Source organism: Mercurialis annua, linkage group LG7, assembly GCF_937616625.2.
Source record: "Mercurialis annua linkage group LG7, ddMerAnnu1.2, whole genome shotgun sequence".
In the NCBI taxonomy this organism is placed as follows: domain Eukaryota; kingdom Viridiplantae; phylum Streptophyta; class Magnoliopsida; order Malpighiales; family Euphorbiaceae; genus Mercurialis; species Mercurialis annua.
Window position 1 is genome coordinate 47074359 of NC_065576.1, and position 26170 is coordinate 47100528.

The following is a 26170-nucleotide window of genomic DNA, read 5'->3' on the forward strand; positions in this document are numbered from 1 at the left end:
TGTTCATCTAGAATTCATGCCAAAAATGAGAATTCGAGCGAAACTGGGTACATTCCAAGACCGCCTAGATTTCATTTGCTAAATTCAAACTTGTATAAACTTTTTCTATTTTCTTTTTCTTCAACACATTTGTTTAGCACTAGAACTTGATCTGGCTGTAGACTGTTAAATCAATTTTTGTAAAACAGCAAAAATTCATAAGTTAATATTTTCATTAGATAAGCAATCAAGCAAACAAACAAGTACATTCTAACATTTTCTTTAAAACAAACAAACTCCACTTATTATTTTATTTTGTCACATCACACACACTAATATTTGTTATTTGATTTTTACAAGAAGAAGTATCCCAATTTCAACCAGAAATCTCAATGGACTTAACTTCAGGTTTCTTGACATCCTCCTTAGGAACACTCACAGTAAGAATTCCATTCTCCATCGAAGCTTTAACCTGATCCATCTTTGCATTCTCCGGCAGCCTAAACCTCCTCATAAACTTCCCACTGCTACGCTCCACACGGTGCCACTTATCATTCTTGTCTTCCTTCTCAACGCTCCTCTCTCCGCTGATTTGAAGAACTCTGTCATCTTCAACCTCCACTTTCACTTCCTCCTTTTTGAGCCCCGGAAGTTCAGCCTTGAAAACATGAGCTTCGGGTGTCTCCTTCCAGTCGACGCGGGTGTTAACGAAGGCCGAATTTTCTCCGGAGATTAGCGAAGAAGAGGAAGGAAACGGGAAGCCTTTGAACGGATCAGAAAGGTCGAAAGCGGAGAAAGGATCAAATATGCTGCTCCGCGAGTTACCGAAAAAACTTGGAATCATTGCCATTTTTCTGTAGTAGTAAGAATGAAACCAAACTTGCTATAAGTAAATATTGATTGTAGAAATTGATTGTTGTTTTGATACTGTGATTTCTTCTTTGTTCTGATGCGAGGGACAGTGGCAGAGCTTTGTATTTATAGCGTTGGAGGGAGGAATCTAGAAGGAGAGTGTCTGGTAATTTCTAGGTCCTGGGCTTCCATATTAAAAGCAAGAACTGTCCGGTATGTTCTTGAATTCTGAAGGAATATGAAGTTTGGACCTGGTTTTATTGGGCTTGCCTCTCGAAACCAACAATTGTGTATGGCTCATAACTGTATGGGGTGAGCATAATTCGGCTCAATTCAGTTTCGAATCGATCAAAACCGACAGTGCGGACTTTTTACAATTTTCGAATGAAATGGATTTTTTAAAAAGAACTGAACTTTTTTTGGACCGAACATTTTGATCGGTTCGGTCTCAAAATTCGGTTTGAATTTATTTTTAAAATTAAATAAAAATCTAAAAAATTTAGGTAAAAAAACAAAAGAGTCCTGAAATTTAGATTTAAAGTCAAAAAAATTCTTTATTTTTTAAAAACTTCGGTGCGCATGGTTTTCGGCTATTTCAGTTTTACAACCTCTAAACCGGACCGCTAACCAAACTCCAAACTTTTCAAAATTAGAAATCGGAATAAACTGTTTTCATCGAAAAGAATCAAACAACAAACTTTCGGTTCGGTTTTTTTAATCTGGTTCGGTTTCTACTCACCTCTAACTTTACTAAATTGGGATGAAAAAGGTATAGTAAAGATTAGAGTTTTCAAATACTAACCCATGATTGAACTGGGTGTTATCGGTTGAACCGAAAAATAAGAGAAAAAAAACTAGCGAAAACAATATAAAAAGACGGATTTTCTTGAGGTTTTTTTTTTATAAAAAAAAAGTAAGCAGAATTTGATTACATTTTTTAAAATTGGATGATTTTTATTCAAATGTTTTTTTTAGTTTATTCCGATTAAATCTCTTTTCAAAGTTTTTAGCAAAATCTAATAGAACTGGCTGCCAATTTCTAGTTAAACCGGCCAAACTGGTCCGGTTTTTAAAACAACGGAAAAATATTCAGGCACCGTTTCGATTGAGGATTTTTAAAATTCATGGATTTTAGCAAAATCAATGGATTCTAAATCAATGGAATTTAAATCCATAGATTTTAAAATTTCATCGTTTGGATTGAATATAAAATCAATGGATTTTTAATATTATTTATGAAAAATAATAAATAGTATAACAATCCATCATCCATAAAAAATGGTGGATTTGGACTTTCCCACCTAGTAGGTGGGAAATCAAAACCCTCCAAAATGATGGATTATAGAAAATGAGGGAATGTATAAATCCATGGATTCTATTAATTATTTTTCTAGGCAAACGATAGATTTTGTCCAAATCCATGGATTGTTTAGAATCCATCGTTTAGAATCCATCAATACAAACGGTGCCTCAATGAAAAGCCAATAGGAAATGTTACATAAAATAATCACCTTCTTTAAAAGAACATCATTATAAACGGTTATAAATTTTCTAGATGTTTATTATTGTTTGCGTAAAAAATTTAACCTATCAAGTACTATCTTAGCATAATGCTATTGAGCGTGTCTACCATTTGGACCATACAGCTCATTGGTGTATATTTTCTTTTAATTCTTATCATTTTAGGCTACTTTTTATTCCATATTCGTATATATCTCATTTTATTTTGTAAATAATACTACATCTTCTAAACAGAGGTAGAAGTTGATTATATTAGTAGTTAATAGTTACATGACATTGTACCATGAAATGTGTGTTTATTACCTTCCATTTCACTAGCACACAATGACGTTTTGCTCTATACAATAATGCAGCACATCAGGTCTTGTTTACAGCATTAAAGGTTTTGAATGTTGATGAGGTAATTAATAATTCCACTCTTGTCCTGTTCATTTTCTTGAATTATGTTATCTAGATTGACAAAGGACACTTGATGCCTTAAGTTATAGATAAAAATACTCACAACTTGTTAATTTTGCGTCTGTTTATACCTAATTTGACGTGTGTATACCTAATTTGACGTCAGTTGTGATGGTTAAAGGCGTAAATTGATTCAAAATTGATAAACTGTGGAGGCTTTTATTTAGAATCACGGATTTCAATTCTTTTGATCTATGATGTCAAGTTGGAGGGGAGAAATAAACCTTTGATGCTATGCGAGAAGATACCGTAATCGATTCAATTACATTACATGGTCCTAAACTCACTTGTTAATTTTGGGTCTGTTTATACCTAATTTGACGTCAGTTGTGATGGTTAAAGGTGTAAACTGGTTCAAAATTGACAAACTGTGGGGGGCTTTTATTTAGAATCACGGATTTCAACTCTTTTGATCTTTGATGTCAAGTCGGAGGGGAGAAATAAACCTTTAATGCTATGCGAGAAGATACCGTAATCGATTCAATTACATTACATGGTCCTAAGTTAGAGGTTTTATAATTAGTACCACCACCTGTTTCTCTCCAACAGAATTCTATGTATAGGAAGTTCTTTCAATGGCAAAGGAAGCTTCTGATTAGCTTTTGAAGAGAATGAAGACCCTCTAATCATCTTCTGAAGCTCAAATATGTCTAATCCGGCTAATAATCACCGACGGTCCTCGACCTTTGCTCTAAGCTTCCGTAAACCCCCCGACCTTTCAAAAGCTTCCCTAAACCCCCCAACCTTTATGGCGGCGCTCATTCACGGTCCTTATGGACGAAAATACCCCTAAGCGCCGTCTTTTTTTGGCGGCTACAATTCTAAAAAAAAGACGGCGCCACGTGTCATCTGACATGTGGCAAAATATCTAAAAAAAAAATTGAAAAACCCAAAACACCCTTACAACTATTAAAATTTAATTAAAACAAAAATAAAAAATCAAAGCAAATCAACCCATTCAAACCACTGAATTATTGAAACCGAACCGCCACAACCGAACCCGCCTCCGGTCATCTTCTCAGGTGAGAAAACGACCAAGCTCGTCGTCTTCTCACCTGAGAAGACGACCGTCTTCTCAGATCTGAGAAGACGAGATGCTGCTCGTCTTCTCAGATCTGAGAAGACGAGCATCAGCTCGTCTTCTCAGGGGAAGACGAGCTGCTGCTCGTCTTCTCCGGTTGGGAAGACGAGTAGCAGCTCGTCTTCCCTGAGAAGACGGGCTGCTGCTCGTCTTCCCTGAGAAGACGGGCTGCTGCTCGTCTTCCCTGAGAAGACGGGCTGCTGCTCGTCTTCTCCGTTTTTGAGAAGACGAGCAACAGCTCGTCTTCTCCGTTTTTCAGAAGACGAGCAGCAGCTCGTCTTCTCTGAGAAGACGAGCAGCTGCTCGTCTTCTGCACATCTGTTCTTGGAGAACAGATGTGCATCTGTTCTCCAAGAACAGATTTCAGATCTGTTCTTGGAGAACAGATCTGAATCTGTTCTCCAAGAGCAGATTTCAGATCTGTTCTTGGAGAACAGATCTGAATGATCTGTTCTTGGAGAACAGATTCAGATCTGCTCTCCAAGAGCAGATTCCGATGGGTCGGCGGCGGGCGGCGGGTGGTGGTCGGCGGCGGGTGCGGTGAGTGGTTCGGGTTGGCGGGCGGATTGACCGTGGGTTGGGTTTGATTAAGTAAATTTGATTTGGTTTAATTTTTTAGGGGGTATTTTGGGTGTTTCAATTTTGTTTTGACATTAAATGACGTGTCAATTAACATGTGGCGCCACTATTTATTTTTTTCCAAAAAAAAGGACAGCCGCCAAAACCAAAAGGGTAGTTTCGTCTATAAGGGCCGTGAATGGCGCCGCCACAAAGGTTGGGGGGTTTAGGGAAGCTTTTGAAAGGTTGGGGGGTTTACGGAAGGTTAGGGTAAAAGTCGAGGACCGTCGGTGATTATTAGCCGTCTAATCCTGTAATTTGAAAAGAGTCATTGAATTTATCCGTATAAACTTGTGTGTCCTTGTCCATTTACTCATTCATAAATTGTATAAATTAAAAGCGTTCAACAAATTTGTTTGGCACTTAGAACTTATTTGGCTGTAGATTGTTGATCAATTTTAGTAAAACAGTAAAACTCACAGGATACCATTTTCATTAGATCAGCAAATAAACATATTTAAAATTTTCTTATTTAAAACAAACACACTTCACTTATTATTTTAATTTGTCACATCACACACACTAATATTTGTCATTTGATTTTTACAAGAAAAAGTATCCCAATTTCAACCTGAAATCTGAATGGATTTAACTTCAGGTTTCTTGACTTCCTCCTTAGGAACACTCACAGTAAGAATCCCATTCTCCATGGAAGCTTTAACCTGATCCATCTTGGCATTCTCCGGCAGCCTAAACCTCCTCATAAACTTCCCACTGCTGCGCTCCACACGGTGCCACTTATCATTCTTGTCTTCCTTCTCAACGCTTCTCTCTCCGCTGATTTGAAGAACTCTGTCATCTTCAACCTCCACTTTCACTTCCTCCTTTTTGAGCCCCGGAAGTTCAGCCTTGAAAACATGAGCTTCGGGTGTCTCCTTCCAGTCGACGCGGGCGTTGACGAAGGCTGAATTTTCACCAGAGATTAGCGAAGAAGAAGAGGGAAACGGGAAGCCTCTGAAAGGATCCGAAACGTCGAAAACGGAGAAGGGGTCGAAGATGCTGCTGCTCCGTGAGTTGCCGAAAAAACTTGGAATCATTGCCATTTTTCTCTGTAGGAAGATTGGAACTCAACTTGCTATATAGATAGATATTGCTTATTGAGTATTCTTCTTTGTTCTGATGCATGAGATAATGGAGGAGCTGTGTATTTATAGTGTTGCAGGGAGCAATCTAGAAGCGAGAAGCTTTGTATCTGGTAAATTCTAGGTTTTGGGCTTCGATTGGAATAGCCAGAAGTGTCTGGTATGTTCTTGTTTATAATACGAACATTCTGGATCTTTAAACGTAAAATTTGAAATTTGGACCTAATTTAATTGGGCTTATCTCTCGAAACCTAACAACTGTATATGGTTCATAACGGTATCAATTCAGGATTACAAAAGAAAACAGAACAACGGGAATTTAATGCATAAAATTAATAATTTTAATTCATTTCATATAATATATTTAAAATTTAATAAAAGATTATAGCTAATTTAATTTTAATATAAATAAAATATAATGAAATAATTAGAATTATAAATTTAATCTAACTTATAAGATATTTGCTAATTTAATAATTTTTTTAAAATTTTAAGTATAAATAAAATACAATGACAAAACTATGTTAATTTAATCCAACTCATATAATATATTCTAATTCAATAAAAAAATTATGAATATAAACTATAAATAAAATACATGATAAAATTATTGTAAAATTAATCAAATTTATAAAAAATTTATAAAATTCTAATTGATTTAATATTGGTTATAATTTTAAAATATATTATTATGACATTAACTATAATATTATATTTACTATTAATTTAGTTATTAGAATAATTAATAGTGTTTGTCCAACACATAAATTATTTTATTTATTAGTATAATTAAGGCCTTGCTTGGTTGAGGGTAAATAGATTAGGAAAGTTGTACTTTTTGGGAAATAGCAATTTTTTTTTTGCTTGATTCAATTTTTACATTTTACTTTCCGGGAAGTTGGATGTTAGACTTCCCTTTAACTAGGGAAGTAACTTCCCTAGCAAAACTCAAGGAAGTAGAACTTCCCTAGCACGTTTGTTGTTTTTCCTAACTTAACCTTAATTTTTTTATTTTTTTCTTTTAAAATTCATATAAAAATATTTTTATTTATTTAAAAAATATACTTATATTATTTTATAATTATTATTTATAATAAGTAAATATTTTTATTAAATATTTTATATTATGTAAAATTCAAATAAAAAATATAATTTAAAAATTTAAAAACCCTCCTAAATAGTACTTGAATCGTAAAATAAGAGATAATAAACAAAAATTAAATTATTTATTACTCGATTATTAAATCAAAATTATTTGTTTAACAATATAAAAATTATCAAAGGATATTTATGTCTTTTAGTTAAAAATATAGTATATTATATTAAAATTAATTTTGTACTTCCCGGGAAGTAAAAATTAAAACAAGTAACATTTATCAAATTTGTTGGGAAGTTAACTTCCCAGAAACTACACTTCCCGGAAGTTACTTCTCAGGAATAAATGAACCAAACGAGGCCTAATAGTATGTTTAATGTTTATCCAATACATCAAAATTAAACTTTTTACTATGGTTAATATTAAATGAGAATTTGACTAATATACTAATAGCATTAATTAGCTCTATTATTAATAGAGGAGTATAAAAGTAACTATCTGTGTGATTTATTAGTTTGTGTTGATTATTATAATTTAGTTATTTTGTTAATTAGAGTGGGACGGAGGGAGTGCTTTCTAATCTAGCAAAAAAACCCGTGATGCGAAACTAATATAGTTAGAGGACCACCACTTCTAAAGAGAGAACATTCCATTTTTTAGAGAGCTGTGCTTGTAGGAAATTTTTATTTAGCGACGGAAAATCTCACTCGTTATTATAAATCATCAAATTTTCAATAATATATTGATTATTTAGCGTCGTTTTGCGACAAAAACAAGCAACGAATAATATTTTTATATTTAAATTTGAAAAAATTATTTTTATTAAATTGTAATAGCTATTTAACTATTATTTAATATCATTTTTTATACTTTGATTTATCATTTTTGAAATTTTTGTAAATATGTCACTCATCTTACTATTACTCTCACCCAATCCTCGTTTAACAATTAAGTTCTCACACTTTACTCCACTTTAACAAGCACTTAATTATTATTATTAGATATCAATGTACATTATATTTAACTTGTAACCGAAAAGAACAACAAACTACTTATGCACTTTACTCCCGTACTCGCAAATAAATATTTTTTATTTTTTCTAATTAATAATTTTTAAACATTTTTAATTGATTTTTAAAATAATCATTTTTAAGGAAGGATTGCAAAATTTGTCGCTAATTGACGGCAAACAAATAATTCGTCGCTAATTGTACAACTTGTCGTTTATTTTTTGGCAAAAACATTTGGCGCCTCGCTTCTCGCCAAATTGCTGTATCAAGTTTCAACATTACAAACTTTTTTTCAGAGATAATAGATAGATTTGTTAAGGTAAGATTACAGAGTTGTTTGCGGTTTACAGAACATAAAAATCTAGCCCTAGCTAACTTGGCTAGATCATGCGCTACTCTGTTACTAGATCGATCTATAAACCGCGCTTGACAGAAGCTATAAGACAATTTTGACTGCCAAATATCCTAATAAATGCTCAAGCATGTAGCCAAAGGGCATGAACCCGATGAGAAAGTCTGAGTCACTTGGACGGCATTGCCTTCAAAGCTAACTTGGGACCAATCTATAGAGATGGCCGAGCGCATAGTATCTCGCAAGGCCAGAAATTCTAGGATCCCTAAATTCCAATTGTGTCTATAAGTTGCTGGGAACCTGCCTATTATATCACCCCTTTCATTCAATTTTTTTTATCAAAATTGATTGATTATCTAAAACCAAGTCAAGCTAAATCCAAAAGAGAATTTAGATAATTTTTTTAAAAAATAGATAAATATAAATTAACTATTGCTTTTTATAAAAATATAATTCTTAATATTTTTATTAAATATCATATAATATAATATATTTATAATTTAATAAATAAAAGTAAAAATTAAGTCTGTTACGGTTATTTTATGTATAACAGCAATTGTTAATCAAATCTCAGCAAATACATATGGTCTATGTGCTAACAGCCAATAGCTAACAGTTATCAGCAACAACTAATAGATAACAATTACAAGAAACAGCTCAACTAAAGAAATCCGAACCCCACTTTTAGTCTTTTCTGTCTAGACCTATTTTAAAAAATTGTCCTAAAAAGATTAACAAGTTGCCATTACATTGATTTTTTTTTTAAGATTAGAGAGTTACATTTTTTTGAGTTTTATCTATTTTAAAATTTTCAGCTTTTATTGTAATTATTTTTCTAAATTAAACTTTATTACTCTAAAAGCAATTATATATGTGCGTCATATTTAGTATTCACTTTTTTTTTTGAGAAGAATTTAGCATTTATTTTGAATTGAAAATGAATGTTTGAATCATTTTTGCAATGAGAAAACTCTTATATGAAAAAATACAATTAAAATTCAAAATTAAATATAAATGTAAAATTGATTATTTTTTTGAATTAAAAAATTGGATAATATATTTTTGATTGACTAAATCTATTGTTTATAAATTATTATATTTTGTAGCATTTATTTTTCAAATGTATCTTTAATTTTTGTAAGAGCAATGCTAATGTAACTTCTTATTTAATTTATCTTTTTTAATCCATTTGAGGTGCCGTGACATTAAAAGAGTAGATGTCTTAAAAATTAAAAAAAAATATACAAATGAAATTATATAAAGTGGATTAAAATTGAAGATTATAAAGCATTTTCCTTCATTTAAATACGGTTTTAAAATTTCTTTAAATCATTAATCTTGAGATTACACATGCCAACTCTACAACTCAAAGAGTTATTGAGATTTTGAGATGCATTCAAAATGTTAGATCAAAACGTAGATCATAAGTTCCAGGTTCAAGAGTTATGACATGAAGATATCATTTTCTAGTTATCTTATTATAGCCTCGCTATAAAATGTAAAGATGAAAGAACACAGCTTCATCTCAGAAACTTTTGTCATTTTCATTAGAATAGAATCAAACTTTTTCATTCTAAACATATTTCTCATACAAAACAAACTAACAAAGAAGGAAAATTAATATTATTATTATTTTTACATCACACACACACTATTATTTGTCATTTGATTTTTTACAAGAAACAGTAACTCAACCAGAAATCTCAATAGACTTAACTTCAGGTTTCTTAACCTCCTCCTTAGGAACACTCACAGTAAGAATTCCATTCTCCATTGAGGCTTTAATCTGATCCATCTTGGCATTCTCCGGCAGCCTAAACCTCCTCATAAACTTCCCACTGCTGCGCTCCACGCGGTGCCACTTATCATTTTTGTCTTCCTTCTCAACACTCCTCTCTCCGCTGATCTGAAGAACTCTGTCATCCTCCACCTCCACTTTCACTTCCTCCTTTTTGAGCCCCGGAAGTTCAGCTTTGAAGACATGGGCTTCGGGCGTCTCCTTCCAGTCGACGCGGGCGTTGACGAAGGCCGAATTTTCACCGGAGATTAGCGAAGAAGAAGATGGAAATGGGAAACCTTTGAACGGATCAGAAAGGTCGAAAGGGGAGAAAGGATCGAAGAGACTGCTCCGTGAGTTGCCGAAAATACTCGGAATCATTGCCATATTTATTATAGGAAGATTGGAAGTGAATTTGCTAAAGGTTGATATTGCTTATTGTGTTTTACTCAATGTTCTGATGCAGATGATGATGGATGAGCTTTGCATTTATAGGATTAGAGGGAGCAATCTAGAAGCAGAGAGTAGAGGTATCTGGTAATTTCTAGATTTTAGCCTTGGATTTTAGAAGCAAGAACTTCCCTGTATGCTCTTGAATTTTAAAGGGACTTTTTTAGATGATTTACGGGCTTAGCCCATAATAATTAGAGATTTACGGCCCTAAGTATGAAAATTGAGATTTGTTATTTCTTCTCCCCAAATTAGAATTCTAACCTATTTCATTATAATTTTTATACTTTCAAAAGTTGAAGATTACGGTTCCAAAAATCAGAGATATTGCATGTGCAGATTCTTGCGAGATTCGCGCAATCCGTTTCTCCATTCAGTCATCCGTTTCCATTTATTTCAAACTTCCCATTTTCAGTTGTTTTTCATATTTTGAATTCGGAATGGTGTCAACTAGGTCAGCTTCCAAAAATTCACCCCCTCAAAAAATGAAGAAATCAACATCTAGTCCGAGTTCTAGCAAAAGAAAAATTGAGTTTAATGCAATTCTGGCGACAATGAAGAATCGTCGAAAGGCTGTGCGTGAAGATGGATAGGCCTGTTTCATATGCGGGTTTGTCTAAAAAGGTATTTAAATTTTTTGATAGGTTCGGTTATATAGTTTATAATAGAGTTTGTTGTTTGTGTTTGCTTCGGTTTAGTAGGTGTTTGGTGTTGTTTTCAGTAATAATTGCAAAGAATTTTTGCTGTTGTTTATTGTTTCTTTTAGTTAATATATTTGACTGTGTGTATTTACTATTTTGCTATTTAAATGATTTTTATGTAGGATTGGGATCATTTCATACAACCTTCGGACCATTTTCCTATTAAGGTTACCCATCTGATCAAACCAAGATGTATAGCGAGCTTTTGTTATTCAAGACCTACGTTGAGAAGCAGTTTTTTGAAGTTTTAAGTGTATTGTCTGATTTGAAGAGTGTTGTGTGTGTGAATGATCATCACGATCATATGACGGTAAACCTCTGAATCACAACTACTCTACTAGTTATTTTTGATATGTGTTAATTAAATTTTAGTTAAAGTTTTGTTAATGTTAGTTACTGTCTGGTTAACCTTTAGTAACTATTTGGTTAACTATTATTCAAATTTTATTGGTTATCAATTGGTTACTATCTGGTTAACCATAGGTACAATATTATTTTGTTATTTGTTTTTAATTCATGTTATAATTTTTTAGGAGGATGTTGCTGGAGATGTTTCATCCTCAGAAGCTACCCAAAGTATGCTATCCAAGAAATCTGATGACGGAGACCATGATGCTGTGGAGACACCTAAAGATGTTTTTGAATCTGGTACACCAAAGGAGGATCTTTGTTTACCGTTGCAGCTGTTAGTGAGTCACAAATTCAAATTGTTTGGTGATGAAGAAAGTTTTTGATTTGTAATTGTTATGATCATGTTTTCAGTTGGTTAACCAATAACAAGATGAAAAAATGCTTATGAGAATAGAAATGTTTATGAGAATAGAACGTTAATGTGTGTTTATGAGAATAAAAATGCTTATGATAATGTCTGTTGATTTCTGGTGATTCAATCTCTCTCGATCCCTTTCATTTTTTTCTCGCTCTTTGATTTTGTTAATTAACATGGAAATTGATTTGCAGTGACTATGGTGGAAATTGATTTGCAACTGCTGGTTTGATTTTTTAGTTCGCACAGCCTGCACTCTTGGTGTTTGAAGAAATGCTTATGAGAATAAAACGGTTATGTATGTAATGTTTTAGGTGTTGGTTAACCAATGGTTAATATTGGGTAAACCGTTGGTTAACTTGTAATAATTATGGACAGATGAAGATTGATATAAACATTGACAGCGACGAGGAGCTTGAACCAAAACCAAAATTGAAGACTGGTAGATTGAAGAAAAACTTTGAATAGATTGTAATATAGTTGTTACTTTAGATGTTTTTGAAATTTTTGTTTGTGTTTCAAACACACTTGGATAGTTTGTGGAACACATTTTGGTACTAGTTGGTACACTCCAGTTTTTGGTACATATTTGGTTTCTATTTTGGATAACATTTGATACACAGTTGGTTCCTATTTGGTTATTCTAATATTTTGTGTTTTGTTATTGTTATTTTTTTTATTGTTATACAATCTAGTTTATAATTTGTATTGCATTGTGATTCAAACAATATATATCACTTTTTTTTACCAGAATTAGACTATACTTGATTTTTTTTAACCTATTACATACTGGTGAAGTTGTTAGTTAGTATATACATGGTAATGGTTTGGTTGATAACTGGGTAACTAATTAACAAATTGGTTAAAAAATTATAAACACCCCGCATATATTTTTAATTAAAAACAAACATAAAATTTTGCTAAATTTTTCTTTTATTATTTTTTATATGTCAAAAAATGATTGAATAAAACAACCGCTAAACAATTAAGCAATGGTTATAACGGTATACCAAACAACAACTAATAGCATACTACTCAGACCAAAAAATTGAATTATATCATATCTATAACTATTTTGGTAGACCGCGACAAGTCTTTTTATTATGTCTCTGCTGTCCACATCGGCTGCCTTGTACACTTTCATTATCCTCGACATCCAACGGCTACTGATTAGGTCTCAAATTGATATCTGATTTCTAATTTAGTATTCCAACTAGTATCTTTCCGTATACTAGATATCATCCTGCTTAACTGTTCAAAATTTGTATCCTCTTTGACAAACACTATCTTGATTTTATAATTCGAGTACCTGAAACTCTCATCTCATACTCCATTGTAGTAAGTATTTTCAATGTTGTCATTCCTACAATTAAAATCAGTTAATAAGATTAAACGGAATTGTTTGAACAAAAATTTAAATTAAAACAATATAATTTGTTAAAACTGAAAATAAACTAGGTTATTTAACAGTGTTCATCATTGAACCAGTGTTCATCATTCCAAAAACATAATCCAATTGCAGCTATAAACATTAAAGATCAAATCTGTTTTCCAAAATTGAATTTCAAAACACAATTAAGAGCAAAAATATTACCTGATTCCGATTTGATTATCTTTGGGAGATTTGTGTGACTTTGATTCACTGATTTCTCTAAAACAAGAGGATCATTAAAGCAGAACAATTGCCGTCTCCACTAGTGGTGTCACTATTGATGGCAGGAAGAACGGCGACGCTTTCACTTCTGAGGAACGACGACGAGATGGAGAAGATGACGTCGTTGATGGGAAGAACGGCGACGCTTTCACTTCTGAATATCAACAGATTTCATGGGATCAAATATTTTTCTAATTAGGAAAGATTTGTATGAATTAAAAATTGAGAGCAATTTTAGGGGAATCTTTGATCAGAGATGTTTGTTACCTTAATCAAATGTTAATCGTATATCTCTAATTTATGAAAGTTAATTTTGCAAGAAAAAAGAAGGGAAAGATAATTATCTAAATGGAAAATCATAGGCGTATTTCTCTAATTATTTATAGTTAAGTTGTACAATTGTCAATTTTTCTCTTTTAAAGGAACATTCTGGATCTCTAAAATGCACTATAAGAGATTTCATAATTGACCCATCACCTTACGGGCCATATTGGGCCCACATAAAACTTTGCACTAAAATGAGATTTCATAATTAACGAAACTAATCCACAATAATCTAGAACCACCGTTAACAACCTGACTGAAGAACTCCATAACATCCATGCCGTCAAAAATATCACCCTCCTCCCTGAAACTTCTGGAACCTACCCGTAGCGTACAGATTCTCCCTCTCTCCCCATTTAAACACCACCATCTCACACCTATTCATAAACATTTCAAAAAACTTAAAACAACCCAATCAAATTCTCACACCTAATCAATCAAACAACCAGCCACAATGATGAATAATTATCCATACTACGCCAACCAATTCATGTATCCACAATACTCCTCTCGCTTCCCCGTCGAAACCAAACCAACGCCGCAGACGCCTCGGAAAGTCGTTACGATCGCCGTTTCCGACGGATCTGAACGTCCACTTCCGCCTCTACATAACAAGTCAGACTCTGCTGTAAAGATCCAGAAGGTGTTCAGAGGATTTCTAGTGAGAAAAAGGGTGAAGAAGATTTGCGAGATAAGAAACGAAGTGAATGAGATTGAGAAACTTTTAGCGACGGAGGAAAAATTGGAGGTGATGAGGAATGACAGTAAAGAGAGATTAAAAGTGAGTGAGATGATCATGCGTTTGTTACTGCGTTTAGATTCCGTTCGCAGCGTTGATTGTGGCGTTAGGGATTTGAGAAAAACGGTTACTAAAAAAGCTATTAAGTTACAAGAAATTGTTGATTCTGTTGTTTTGAATAGTAATAATAATAACCTCAACGGAGATGATCAAACCGCCGAGGCACCGCGGGAAGAAGAGATTAACGGCGTCAACTCTGGTTCTGATTCCGTTGAGAAAAATGAAGAACCGGAAGTTATGGAGATGAGTCAAGCTGATTCGACAATGGAAATCAATGATGCTGAGAAGGAGGAAGGAGAAGTAAATTCTTGTGACGGAGGAGATAAGACGGCGGAGGAGGAGGAGGAGAGCGGCGGTGGCCGGAGGAGTGGAGAGTTGATGGAGAAGATGAAGGAGGATAACGAGAAAATGATGGAAATGATGGGGAAATTGTTTGAAAAAAATGAAATGCAAACGAGACTGTTGAGTTCTCTTACGCAGAGAGTTGAACAGTTGGAGAGGGTTTTGATTTGCGAGAGGACCAAGAGGAATAAGAAGAAAAAGAAAAAGCAGTGTATTAAATAATGTGAAGATAGATTAAATTTGTTCTTGCTAGTACATGATTTTGTTGGTGTTACTTGTTAGATTTCGATCTTTTTCTGTTTTTTTGTCTTTTCACTTTTAAATTTTAATAGATTTCGATTTATGCAAAGCAAATGTTTTAATATTATGATTATTAGTTAGCAAAATAAATTTTGCATACGCGGCTGCAATTATTTTTTTCAAATATTCTATTTAAAATATGATTTAAATATTTTTAATCGTTAATTTTATGAATTAAAATGAATAAATATTGTGTTTAAAAAAAAAGATAAAGTCTGTAAAAATAGTTATCAATAAAATTAAAAAAGTAATTCAGAAAATAGACATAATTTGGTGTTAAATTCCAATTTAAATAAAATGAAAAAAGAAAAATTTGAATAATCTAAATCAAATTCAAATTATGTATATCATCTTCTTATGAATGCATACAACTAGAAGGTGAGTAGCAGCAAATTGCAATATAAGTGATCAATCAGAAGCCAAAAGTGTGGGTAGGTGGTAAGGCTAGCTTGGAAAGCTAATTGTAACTTGCTTGAATTATATTTTTGAATATTTAATAGATGGGAGAAAAACTGAACTAAACTAACGACGGAAAAGATTTTCCCGTCAAGTGTGCTTAAAGATGGTTGACTAGGCTATAGATCCGTATTGCGTTACTAATTATGATGTGATTTTTTGTTACAGAGTAAAGTATTTCTGTTGTACTTGCTGTGTGATATAAAATGTGTTTTAAAATCTAAACTTAATCATACTGATATTGTTTAAGTTTGTAAATTTTATAAAATTTACATGTAAAAAAAATTAAATAAATTAAAATATTCAAAGATTTATATATATTTAATGAATAATTGAAATTGTGGATATAACTTTAACAATATTTCTTTAATAATTTAATTTCACTTAATTTCTTAATTTGGGATCTAACATACTATGACAAGTTTGTCATTTTAAAAAATAGTAACCTATTCATTTTTTTTATTTTTAAAATCAATATTAACCTATTCATTTTTATAAAAAATATTATCTCTCGCTACATCTTTTTCACCTTAAACTCTGATTTGTTTTCTTCCTCCATTAATATATGCCACCACCATCAATCATCACCTTACAGGCCACATCACCACAACACCAGTTCGTCACTGCCGCCGCCTTTAGCCTGTTGCCGTTGTCATTTTCAGTTTTTTGTCGCCGCTCTTTTTTAGCTCGTCTCAGTCGTTGCCGTCTCCCTTAGCTTGCCACCATTGTTGTCACCATTAGCTCTCCACGGTCATCGACTAACCCTATCTTATTGTCGTCGCTTGTTCTAACACAATTCAGATATGATGAGAGATGATTTATATTTTTAAAACCATATGTAAGTCGTATATAACAAGAATTATATATAAAATTTAAAATGCAATACATATATTATTCGGATTATATATGATATTTGTACTAAATATATATGAAAGGCAAATAATCATAAAAGGCCAAACCTTTGAAGAAAGTTTCATAAAAGTTTAAACTTTTCCATTTCATCCAATTTGTCCTGAAACATGTGATTTCATTTTAATTTTGTCCAACCCTCAATTTCCAATTGATTTTGAATATGTGGCGCCTAGGTGGCGCGGACTAGACATGCTACACATATGCTATTATGGCAAATACAAGGTTAAAAGTGCAAATAAATTTTTAATTTTTTTTAAAAGAATATTTACACCGTCAAACTTTAAATCGTTTCAACTTAATTTTTAAAATATTTACCAATTCTATATTTATGAATGTTTTTTGAACCTTTTTATCCTTCTTTTTATTTAAATATTAATAAATAAATTGATGCAATTATAAGACTTCTAAATAATTTATTAATGAGACTGAAAGCTTATGTCAACTATTTGAGTTAAACCATAGATTTCATAAATCCTCTTCGTGATTCTTTGAAAGCTAAATTGATGCAATTATGAACCGTAAACTTTTTTTTATATAAATATGAACAAAAAAAGGATTACTTTACCCTCCCAACTTGAGATAAAATATTTAAAAGTCCAAACTGAAAAATCGGATCACTTATACCCTGCATTTGTCAAAAACGGCTCAAAAATCTCCCTATACTAATGTGTCACCTTAATTGTAGAGTGAGTTTTATGAATATCATAATTTACTCTAATTAATCATAATTAAATCTAATTAATGATAATTAAACTGTAATTAATACAGAGATGGATTTTTTCAAATAAATTCATTTTTTTAAATTTTTGGCGAGGGCGAGGAGGAGCTTCTTTTCCTCACCGGACAAGAGGAGATGTTGCTATTCGAGGTCTGTTCTTAGAGAGCTGACCTCGATCTATTCTTCAAGAACAGACTTCGATTTATTTTTCAAGAGCAGACCTTGATCTTCAAGAGCAGACTTCGCTCTGTTTTTTTCAAGAGCAGACCTCGACTTGTTCTTCTCTAAAACAGACCCAATCTGTTCTTCAACGAGGAGTATTGCTCCTCGTTTTTGTAAGGAAGAGAATTATTCTTCACAAAAACAAGGAGCATTTGCTCTCCTCGCCTGAGAATAAAAAAATTAACAAAAAAATAACTTTTTTTTTTGTTAAAATACAAAAAATAGGGGCGTTAATTTGATATATAAAAATTTTAAAATTAAAAGAATTAAATTATATTTTTTAAAAATTATTAGGTATTAATTTAAAATTTAAAAAAAATGGACCATTATTAATTTTTTGCCATCAAAAAACCGTGAAAAACTAAAGATTGTGTCTCACTCTATTGGTTGAGAGATAGGTAGCACGGAAAAGGAAACGATACGAAATAAATTCTAAATCAGACTCTCTATAAGAAATGAATTCTATATTTTTGTTAATTGCAGAAATGGCCCCGATACGTATTTGACATGTTTTGTGCCGGTGTCCCTCAAGTTTTTGTTTCTGAAACGGCTGAAAACGAAAAAACGTTGATTAACTCACGTTTCCGTGCATCATAGGTTGAGAGTGAGGATGAGGAGTTTTGCCAAATTCATGGTATGAAAAAAAAAATTATACTCCCTCCGTCCCGTTTAAGAAGTCCCATATTCTATTTTGGGATGTCCCATTTAAAAAGTCCCATTACTATTTTTAGAGTATTTTTCCATTGAATACCCCATTTTACCCTTATTTTAGTTATCTTAAAAGAGTTCTATGAAAAATTTCACTATCATTAATAGGGGCAAAACATGAAAAAACATGAAAAGACAAGAATAATTAATGTTTTCTTAATCTGTGTGTAAAGTCAAATGGGACTTTTAAAGTGGGACGGAGGGAGTATAATTTTTCACTTTTTTTATATTTTATGTAAATTGAGGTGGTAAAGTAATGAGATAATTAGGGAAATACCTAAATAAAAAAAATATTAGCAATTACCTACCACAATTTTTGGACTTGATTTACCTACCTACCCGTGTCAGCCAATTATTTTTATACCTGTCCAATTTATTTTTATACCTAAAAATTACTCCACTTGTTTCAGTGTCTTCTTTTTCTTCTTTTTTCTTCTTCTTCTTCTTAATCATTTTTTTCAGTTTATTTTTTTTAAATAACACATCAACAAATCAAGTCTAATCTTCAACTCATAACATTTTAGGGAATTAATTTCTGTGATTTTATTACTATTTCTTAAAGTTTTATTGCTAGTTTCAAATCTATTTTCCGATCCGCTCGAATTTTTAATTCGTAATCAAATCGCTTCAAATTTCACTTGAAATTCAAATCCGACGATCATAACTTTCTCCAAAAACAAAGAAAACTGTAATTTTTTTATTTATTTGTTCTATTAAAAACGGTTTCTAACAGTTTCAAATGCAGTTTCAAATGTAATTTCAAACGGTTTCATACAATTTTTAAAAGACGTATTTATTATCGTTTCAAAAAAATTATACAATGGTTTCAAACAGTTTACAAGTGTATCAATCAGTTTCTAAAATACAGCTTTAAACAGTTTACAAAAGTTTCAAACAGTTTATAAAGGTTTCAAACAGTTTCATAAAACATAATTTGCAAATGTTATTTAAAAACAGTTTTAAACAATATAAAAATGTTTCAAACAGTTTACAAAGGTTTCAAATAGTTTAGAACGGTTTCTAAAAACACTTTAAAACAGTCTCAAAAATAACAGTTTCAAACCGTTTACAAAAGTTTCAAACAGTTTCGAAAAAAACATTTTCAAACAGTCTAAAAAATAACAGTTTCAAACAGTTTCAACAAAACAGTTTCAAACCGTTTACAAATGTTTCAAACAGTATAAAACAGTTTCGAAAAAACAGTTTCCAACAATTTCTAAAATTATTTAAAAGCGTTTGAAAACCATGTCAAAACATCATTAATGAAGAAAAAAACGATTTCTTCAAAAAAAATTGAAAAAATAACCAAAAAACGATACTACAATTAAAACAACATAGAAAGAAGAAGAAGAAGAAGAAGAAGAAGAAGAAGAAGAAGAAGAAGAAGAAGAAGAAGAAGAAGAAGAAGAAGAAGAAGAAGAAGAAGAAGAAAAAAAAAAAAAGAAGAAGATCAATGACGGTGATGGAATGGCGGAAAACTTCGTTATTTCTTGAGGGGAATTAGGTCGAATTTTTCATAATTAATTCTTCTTTATCTTGAATTTTTAGATAGAATTTGTTAAGAAATTTTATTAAAATGAAGAAAAAAAAACGTAAAAGAAAAAGTTACAGAGAAAAGAAAGAAGAAAAAGAAGAAAGAGAGAGAAGAGAAGAGAAGAAAGAGAAAAGAAAAGAGAGAGAAAGAGGAAAGAGAAAAGAAAAAAGAGAGAAAGAGAAAAGAGAAAAGAGAAAAAGATAAAAAAAATAAAAGTACACATGTGCCTTACATAAGTGGAATAAAAATGCTAATATGTTAAAATTCTATTTGGAGTAGAGATAGAAACATTACAAAAAAGAGTAAAAATATAAATTTTTAAAATTGAGGTATTTGAAACAAATAAATCTGAATACAGAGTATTTTGTGCAAATTCCTCTAAAGTAATCCTTTGTATGCATGAATCGTACACTGTTGTTGGGTTTCGAGAGAAGAGCCCAATAAGCTTAGGTCCAAATTTCACATTTTACATATAAAGATCCAAACTGTTCCTTCAAAATACAAGAACATACCAGATACTTGTTGCCTTTTCCGATCAAAGCCCAAAACCTAGAAATTACCAGATACCTCGTCTCTGCTTCTAGATTGCTCCCTGCACCACTATATATATAAAGCTCCTCTGCTATCAACTGCATCAGAAGAAAAAAGAATACACAACAATCAACATTTACATAAAGCAATTTCATCTCAGTTCTTTTACTACAGAGAAAAAAATGGCAATGGTTCCGAGTATTTTCGGCAACTCACGGAGCAGCATCTTCGATCCTTTCGATGTTTCGGATCCATTCAAAGGCTTCCCGTTCCCATCCTCTTCTTCGCTAATCTCCAGTGAAAATTCGGCCTTCGTCAACGCCCGGGTTGACTGGAAGGAGACACCGGAGGCTCATGTTTTCAAAGCTGAACTTCCAGGGCTCAAAAAAGAGGAAGTGAAAGTGGAGGTTGAAGATGACAGAGTTCTTCAAATCAGCGGGGAGAGGAGTGTCGAGAAGGAAGACAAGAATGATAAGTGGCACCGTGTGGAGCGTAGCAGCGGTAAGTTCATGAGGAGGTTTAGGCTGCCGGAGAATGCCAAGATGGATCAGATTAAAGCTTCGATGGAGAATGGAATTCTTACTGTGAGTGTTCCTAAGGAGGAGGTTAAGAAACCTGAAGTTAAGTCTATTGAGATTTCTGGTTGAGCTACTGTTTCTTGTAAAAATCAAATGACAAATAATAGTGTGTGTGTGTGATTTCTCAAAAAAATAAATAATAGTGTGTGTGATGTAAAAAGTAAAAAATACTAATAAGTAAAGTTTGTTTGTTTTAAATGAGAAAATGTAATGTTTGCTTCTTAATCTAATGTAATTATGTAAATGGCAGTTTTCTGAGAAAACAACAATAACAAAACAAGAGCGTGATTTGCAGGTTATAGGTTTTTTTATTTATACAATGCATTCTAAAATTTGAAAATCAATTGTTGAAATGAAACATTAATTCGTTTAGGAAATTATCAATATATTTTCCAAAACTAGTGTAATATCATGAATGGAATCCATGAATTGTAGAAGCTCATAAATGATAGAACAATTAAAATTAGTTGTAGATTTCAATTGATATCTCATGTATGAACTGCCTTTAGATTCAATCTTCAATAAATTTCATCATCTAAACTATAATGGAGCTTAATAATCCTAATTACTAAATAGGCTGAAATTTAAATTTCGCTGCATATTTATTGGGATAGTGACTCTCAGCCACAACACATTACAGATCATGCTTCCTCACGTTTAGTTAATGATCAGACTATTCAAATTCAAGTTAATGCAGCAGCTTCTACAAAATATTATTTTGGTGCTATATATTGCAGTTGTGGCGCATTGAGTACATCAGGATCAATAATGAATCATTTTCATACTATTTTCCGACAAATTTATGATCCTACTATTTTAAAAAATTTGGCAATCTGTGAGACCACGATATGGACATTATCATAATAGTGGCATCTCATATTTTTGCAAACGGACGCTTTCCATGTAGCTCAATCTATTTCTTCAAAACATACTTAAATTGGTCAAATTTGGGATATCTTTACAATATATTTTGTCTTTAAAATCTTTCCCGCTCTTCTCCATTATTTAAAAAAAAATAATGAGCCATCAGTTGAAGCGTGAACATTTAGATATTCAACCTGTAATTATAACGATCCCAATTACAAGAGCGGAGCTCTACCAACTGAGTTATAACCTCTCGAGTCAAGTGGAGCATGCATGAAAGAGTCAGACAGATGCTTCATCTATTCTTTTCTTTCGTTTTCAAGAATGTGATTGAACACATCAACCATGTTCTTAACATTGAGGCTTATCTAAAATAACATATATTAATTGGTAAATGTATTTGGATGGTGATATTTCCAGAGCATTTTTTAAATTTTAAATATTATTATCCTTTTATAATTAATTATATATTTCCTTATTTTGATTTACTTCCTTTATTCTTAAATTGGCCTTTTTAGTAGTAAACAATCACTTAAACGGTAATTAGCAAATCAGTTCATCAAATTGAGTATTTTTATCTTCTTTATTTATGGATTTTGACAATGAAAGAACATTATATATATATATATATATATATATATATATATATATATATATATATATATATATATATATATATATATATATATATATATATATATATATATATATTCTTTTTATTGAGTGCATGTAATTTTTTTTAAGGCAGAAGGTATAAAAAAGCCCTCGAGTTTTTCTCAAAATTACAGATCGGCCCTTTTACTTTATCTGGGCACAATTAAGCTCCCGTATTTATAAAATTGAACAATTAAACCCTTATTATTTTAAAATCGAACAAATAAACCCTTTTAGTTTACTTTTGGGACACTTACCCCCTCAAAGTTTTGGTAAATATTTTAAATATTAAAATTATTTTTAAACTTTTTTTCTATATGATTATGAGAGACATGTCAGCCATTAACGAGTGTTTCTAATAATATTGGATGAAAGGGGCTATTTGTTTTATTTGAAAAGAAAGGGGGTTTAATTATACTCCAAAAAAGTAAAAGGGCTAATTTATACTTTTATGAAAATTACGAGGGTTTTTTTATACCCTTTGTCTTTTTTTTAACAAATGCATGTAAGTTGATATTGTATTTTCATTTCATTTTATTACTAAACGCCATAAAATGAATAAAAGAGTACAAAAATATCAAGATAGCTAATTATTATGATGAATGGATGTGCAAGTCGGAAAATTAATTTTGCATGGTTTTGTTTGATTAAAAGAAAGAAACTGATGCGAATAATTAGTCAGGTTCAAAAGACTAATTTAAAAATAAATATAAAAAAGTAAATAAAAAAGAAAACAATTGACTAATTATTAAGGGATATAAATGTTCGAAATCTAAAAATTGCTCGGACATTATAAAAACTTAATTTGAAAATCTCGTCACCCATAGATTTTCTCAAAGCGATGATTAAATAAAAATGGAAGGAGTAATATTTTTGTATCTTCTATTGTTCTATCAAATTTCAGCATTAGGAACTTGATTTGGTTTTAAATTATTAATCAATTTTGGTAAAGTTGATAGAATATAATTTTCAGATTTAAGGAGAGAACTACTGCAATTCCAGAGCTCATGTGATTATTAATGGATGACGGGACAAAGGATGGGATTGGACAAACACGTCGGCAACTTGATCTTTATACATTTCTTCTTCAGTTTTTGTATTTTCTTTAACGACTTGGTCCGGAATTTCAGATTCAGGTCTCCAAAAACTTCAGATTCAATTACTACCTGCTGTTGTATTTTGATGTCAAACCAAAATTTCGAACTTTCCAGTCAAAACCCACTTTGGAAAATTGCCCTAATTAAGAAGATGTTCATATGAAATTACCAGAAAGTTCTTGCCATAACAATCAAAATTTAACACCTAGAATTACCATAACTATTTATAACAGAGTTTTGTGATATTAGATGTTCAATACGAATGTGTAATCTACACTTGGTTTTTTTAATTCCATTTCAAGAAATTCAACTGAAATTTTAGAATGCATTAAGTATTGACCTGCAAATCATTCTCTCTTTTTCTAATTGTAGTTTGACCTCAATACATAAGGATGAAAGAACACAGCTTTATCTCAAAACACTGCCATTTTCATTAGATTAGCAAACAAACATCAACATTTTCTCATTCAAAACTTAAAACAAAACAAACTTTACTTGTTATTTTTTACTTTTTACATCACACACGCTATTATTTGTTATTTGATTTTTACAAGAAACATCTTAACCAGAAATCTCAATAGATTTCACATCAGGTTTCTTGACCTCCTCCTTAGGAACACTCACAGTAAGAATTCCATTCTCCATTGAAGCCTTAACCTGATCCATCTTGGCATTCTCCGGCAGCCTAAACCTCCTCATGAACTTCCCGCTGCTGCGCTCCACACGGTGCCACTTATCATTCTTGTCTTCCTTCTCAACGCTCCTCTCTCCGCTGATTTGAAGAACTCTGTCATCTTCAACCTCCACTTTCACTTCCTCCTTTTTGAGCCCTGGAAGTTCAGCTTTGAAAATATGAGCTTCGGGTGTTTCCTTCCAGTCGACGCGGGCGTTGACGAAGGCAGAATTTTCACCGGAGATTAGTGAAGAACATGGGAAGCCTTTGAAAGGATCTGAAACGTCGAAAGCGGAGAAAGGATCGAAGATGCTGCTTCGTGAGTTGCCGAAAATACTCGGAATCATTGCCATTTTTCTGTATAAAATAAGAACGAGGGATTACTGATTAGTGATTGTTGTATAAACTTGTTTTGATTGTTCTGATGCAAGCAATAATGGAGGAGGTTTGTATTTATAGCGTTACAGGGAGCAATCTAGAAACAGAGAAATGATGTCTCTCGTAATTTCTAGGTCTTGGGCTTCCATTGTAGAAGCAAGAAGTGTCTCGTATGTTCTTGAATTTAAATTTTTTAAAGGAACATGCTGGATTTTAAAATGCAAAATATAAAATTTGGACCTAATCTTATTGGACTCGCCTCTCGAAACCCAAAAATTGTCACAATTGTACTAATTTGGGATTAGTAAAACAGAACAAGGAATAGGAAATTTGTAAAAAAGATTTCGTTAAAAGGTTAACAGGAATTTAATATGCAAAATTAATAATTTTAATCTAACTTTAATTTAATTTACTAATTCAATAAAAATTCTTTTAATATTAACTATAAGTAAAATACAATGATACTTTATAATAAATTTAATTTAATTTATTTTAATTTATAAAATATTTTTCAATCCAACAAAATTCAGCATTAACTATAAATAAAATCAATAATATAATATAATTTTAATAAAATTAATCTAATTTATAAAATATTTTTCTGTTCAATAAATAAATAAATTTAATATTGATTATAGTTTTAAGATATATTTGTACATAACAATAACGAATTTAATTAATATAATATTACATATTACTATTACTTTACTTATTAGTGTAGTTATATTAAATGGAGTATAATTTAAAAAAACGGTGAAGCTTATCTTTGTTTCTAGAGAGAGAAAAATATTTCTAGAGAGAGAAAGTTGATTTTTCTTCGGTTTCGAGCGCAGGAGACGGTGATATTCGGCTTTTAGCCGGATATCATCGTCTCTTAACTTGTTTCTTTCACTGTTTGTGATGTTTTCTCAATAAATTGCTCCGTTTTTTGGAGTTTGATGTGTTTTGTGTGTGTTGATTTCGCTATACAGTTTGTTTTATGTAGATCCTTGAATCGTTCAAACCTTTTTAGCGTTTGTTCAAGCTTCAGATTCAAGTTCTTGAAGATTCAAGCTTTTGTATCGTTTGAAGTATACGAGCAATGAAACAAGAGATAAATAGAAATTCTGAAGGTACAATTGGTGTCAGGAAATTCTTTCTGGTTATTTCACACCTGAAAAATTTGTGTCTTTTAATTTCTATTATTGTTTCGTTTCTTATCGTGGATCGATTATAGGGTTTCAGATTGTTTTCTTATTTTGTTGTAATCTTGATCTACGATGTACTTTGACGATTTAGATTGTAATCTTGTTTATTGCCTTAATATATTAACCTTTTTGATAAAAAAAAAGTTATATTAAAATAAGTAATAGTCTAATAAATCCAACTCATAAAAATATTTTTTTAATCCAATAAAACTATAACTAATTAATATTAATTATACAAAAAAATACATTGATATAATTATAATAAACCTTATTAATATAATAATTATAAATAAATTTTATTAGCATCTACAAATTTTAAAAATTAATTAATTAATATTTTATATATATTTCTAACAAAACTTCTAATTAAATTTAAAGTGATTATAAATAAAATAAATTGGTATAACGATAATAAATTAATTAATATATAAATCCATTACGTTACAAGTCACGTGTATAATATGTAATGCGAAACTAGTATAATTAAAAGACCTC

At 31.4% G+C, this 26170-nt stretch overlaps 6 protein-coding genes across 6 annotated transcripts; 2 read left to right on the top strand and 4 right to left on the bottom strand.

Annotated features, from left to right (window-relative positions):
* Positions 1-194: 194 nt before the first annotated feature.
* On the bottom strand, positions 195-1032 carry LOC126657570 (17.3 kDa class I heat shock protein-like). The gene has a single exon (XM_050352274.2). The coding sequence runs from the start codon at positions 827-829 to the stop codon at positions 356-358; it is 474 nt and encodes a 157-aa protein (XP_050208231.1). The 5' UTR covers positions 830-1032; the 3' UTR covers positions 195-355.
* A 3897-nt stretch (positions 1033-4929) lies between these two features.
* LOC126657568 (17.8 kDa class I heat shock protein-like) lies at positions 4930-5715 on the bottom strand. The gene has a single exon (XM_050352273.2). It carries the CDS (start codon positions 5551-5553, stop codon positions 5077-5079), a length of 477 nt encoding a protein of 158 aa, XP_050208230.1. The 5' UTR covers positions 5554-5715; the 3' UTR covers positions 4930-5076.
* A 3936-nt stretch (positions 5716-9651) lies between these two features.
* On the bottom strand, positions 9652-10428 carry LOC130015740 (17.3 kDa class I heat shock protein-like). Its single transcript, XM_056106476.1, has one exon. It carries the CDS (start codon positions 10212-10214, stop codon positions 9741-9743), a length of 474 nt encoding a protein of 157 aa, XP_055962451.1. The 5' UTR covers positions 10215-10428; the 3' UTR covers positions 9652-9740.
* A 3748-nt stretch (positions 10429-14176) lies between these two features.
* Positions 14177-15085, top strand: LOC130014860 (uncharacterized). Its single transcript, XM_056103822.1, has one exon. It carries the CDS (start codon positions 14177-14179, stop codon positions 15083-15085), a length of 909 nt encoding a protein of 302 aa, XP_055959797.1.
* A 5157-nt stretch (positions 15086-20242) lies between these two features.
* On the top strand, positions 20243-21103 carry LOC126657572 (18.2 kDa class I heat shock protein-like). The gene has a single exon (XM_050352280.2). It carries the CDS (start codon positions 20427-20429, stop codon positions 20889-20891), a length of 465 nt encoding a protein of 154 aa, XP_050208237.1. The 5' UTR covers positions 20243-20426; the 3' UTR covers positions 20892-21103.
* Positions 21104-23875: 2772 nt separating this feature from the next.
* LOC126657571 (17.5 kDa class I heat shock protein-like) lies at positions 23876-24633 on the bottom strand. Its single transcript, XM_050352276.2, has one exon. The coding sequence runs from the start codon at positions 24461-24463 to the stop codon at positions 23999-24001; it is 465 nt and encodes a 154-aa protein (XP_050208233.2). The 5' UTR covers positions 24464-24633; the 3' UTR covers positions 23876-23998.
* Positions 24634-26170: the final 1537 nt, after the last annotated feature.

Excerpts from the sequence above, each read along its gene's own strand:
- LOC126657571 (XM_050352276.2), bottom strand. The coding sequence starts at position 24,463 with ATGGCAATGATTCCGAGTATTTTCGGCAACTCACGAAGCAGCATCTTC.
- LOC130014860 (XM_056103822.1), top strand. The coding sequence starts at position 14,177 with ATGATGAATAATTATCCATACTACGCCAACCAATTCATGTATCCACAA.
- LOC126657572 (XM_050352280.2), top strand. The coding sequence starts at position 20,427 with ATGGCAATGGTTCCGAGTATTTTCGGCAACTCACGGAGCAGCATCTTC.
- LOC130015740 (XM_056106476.1), bottom strand. The coding sequence starts at position 10,214 with ATGGCAATGATTCCGAGTATTTTCGGCAACTCACGGAGCAGTCTCTTC.
- LOC126657568 (XM_050352273.2), bottom strand. The coding sequence starts at position 5,553 with ATGGCAATGATTCCAAGTTTTTTCGGCAACTCACGGAGCAGCAGCATC.
- LOC126657570 (XM_050352274.2), bottom strand. The coding sequence starts at position 829 with ATGGCAATGATTCCAAGTTTTTTCGGTAACTCGCGGAGCAGCATATTT.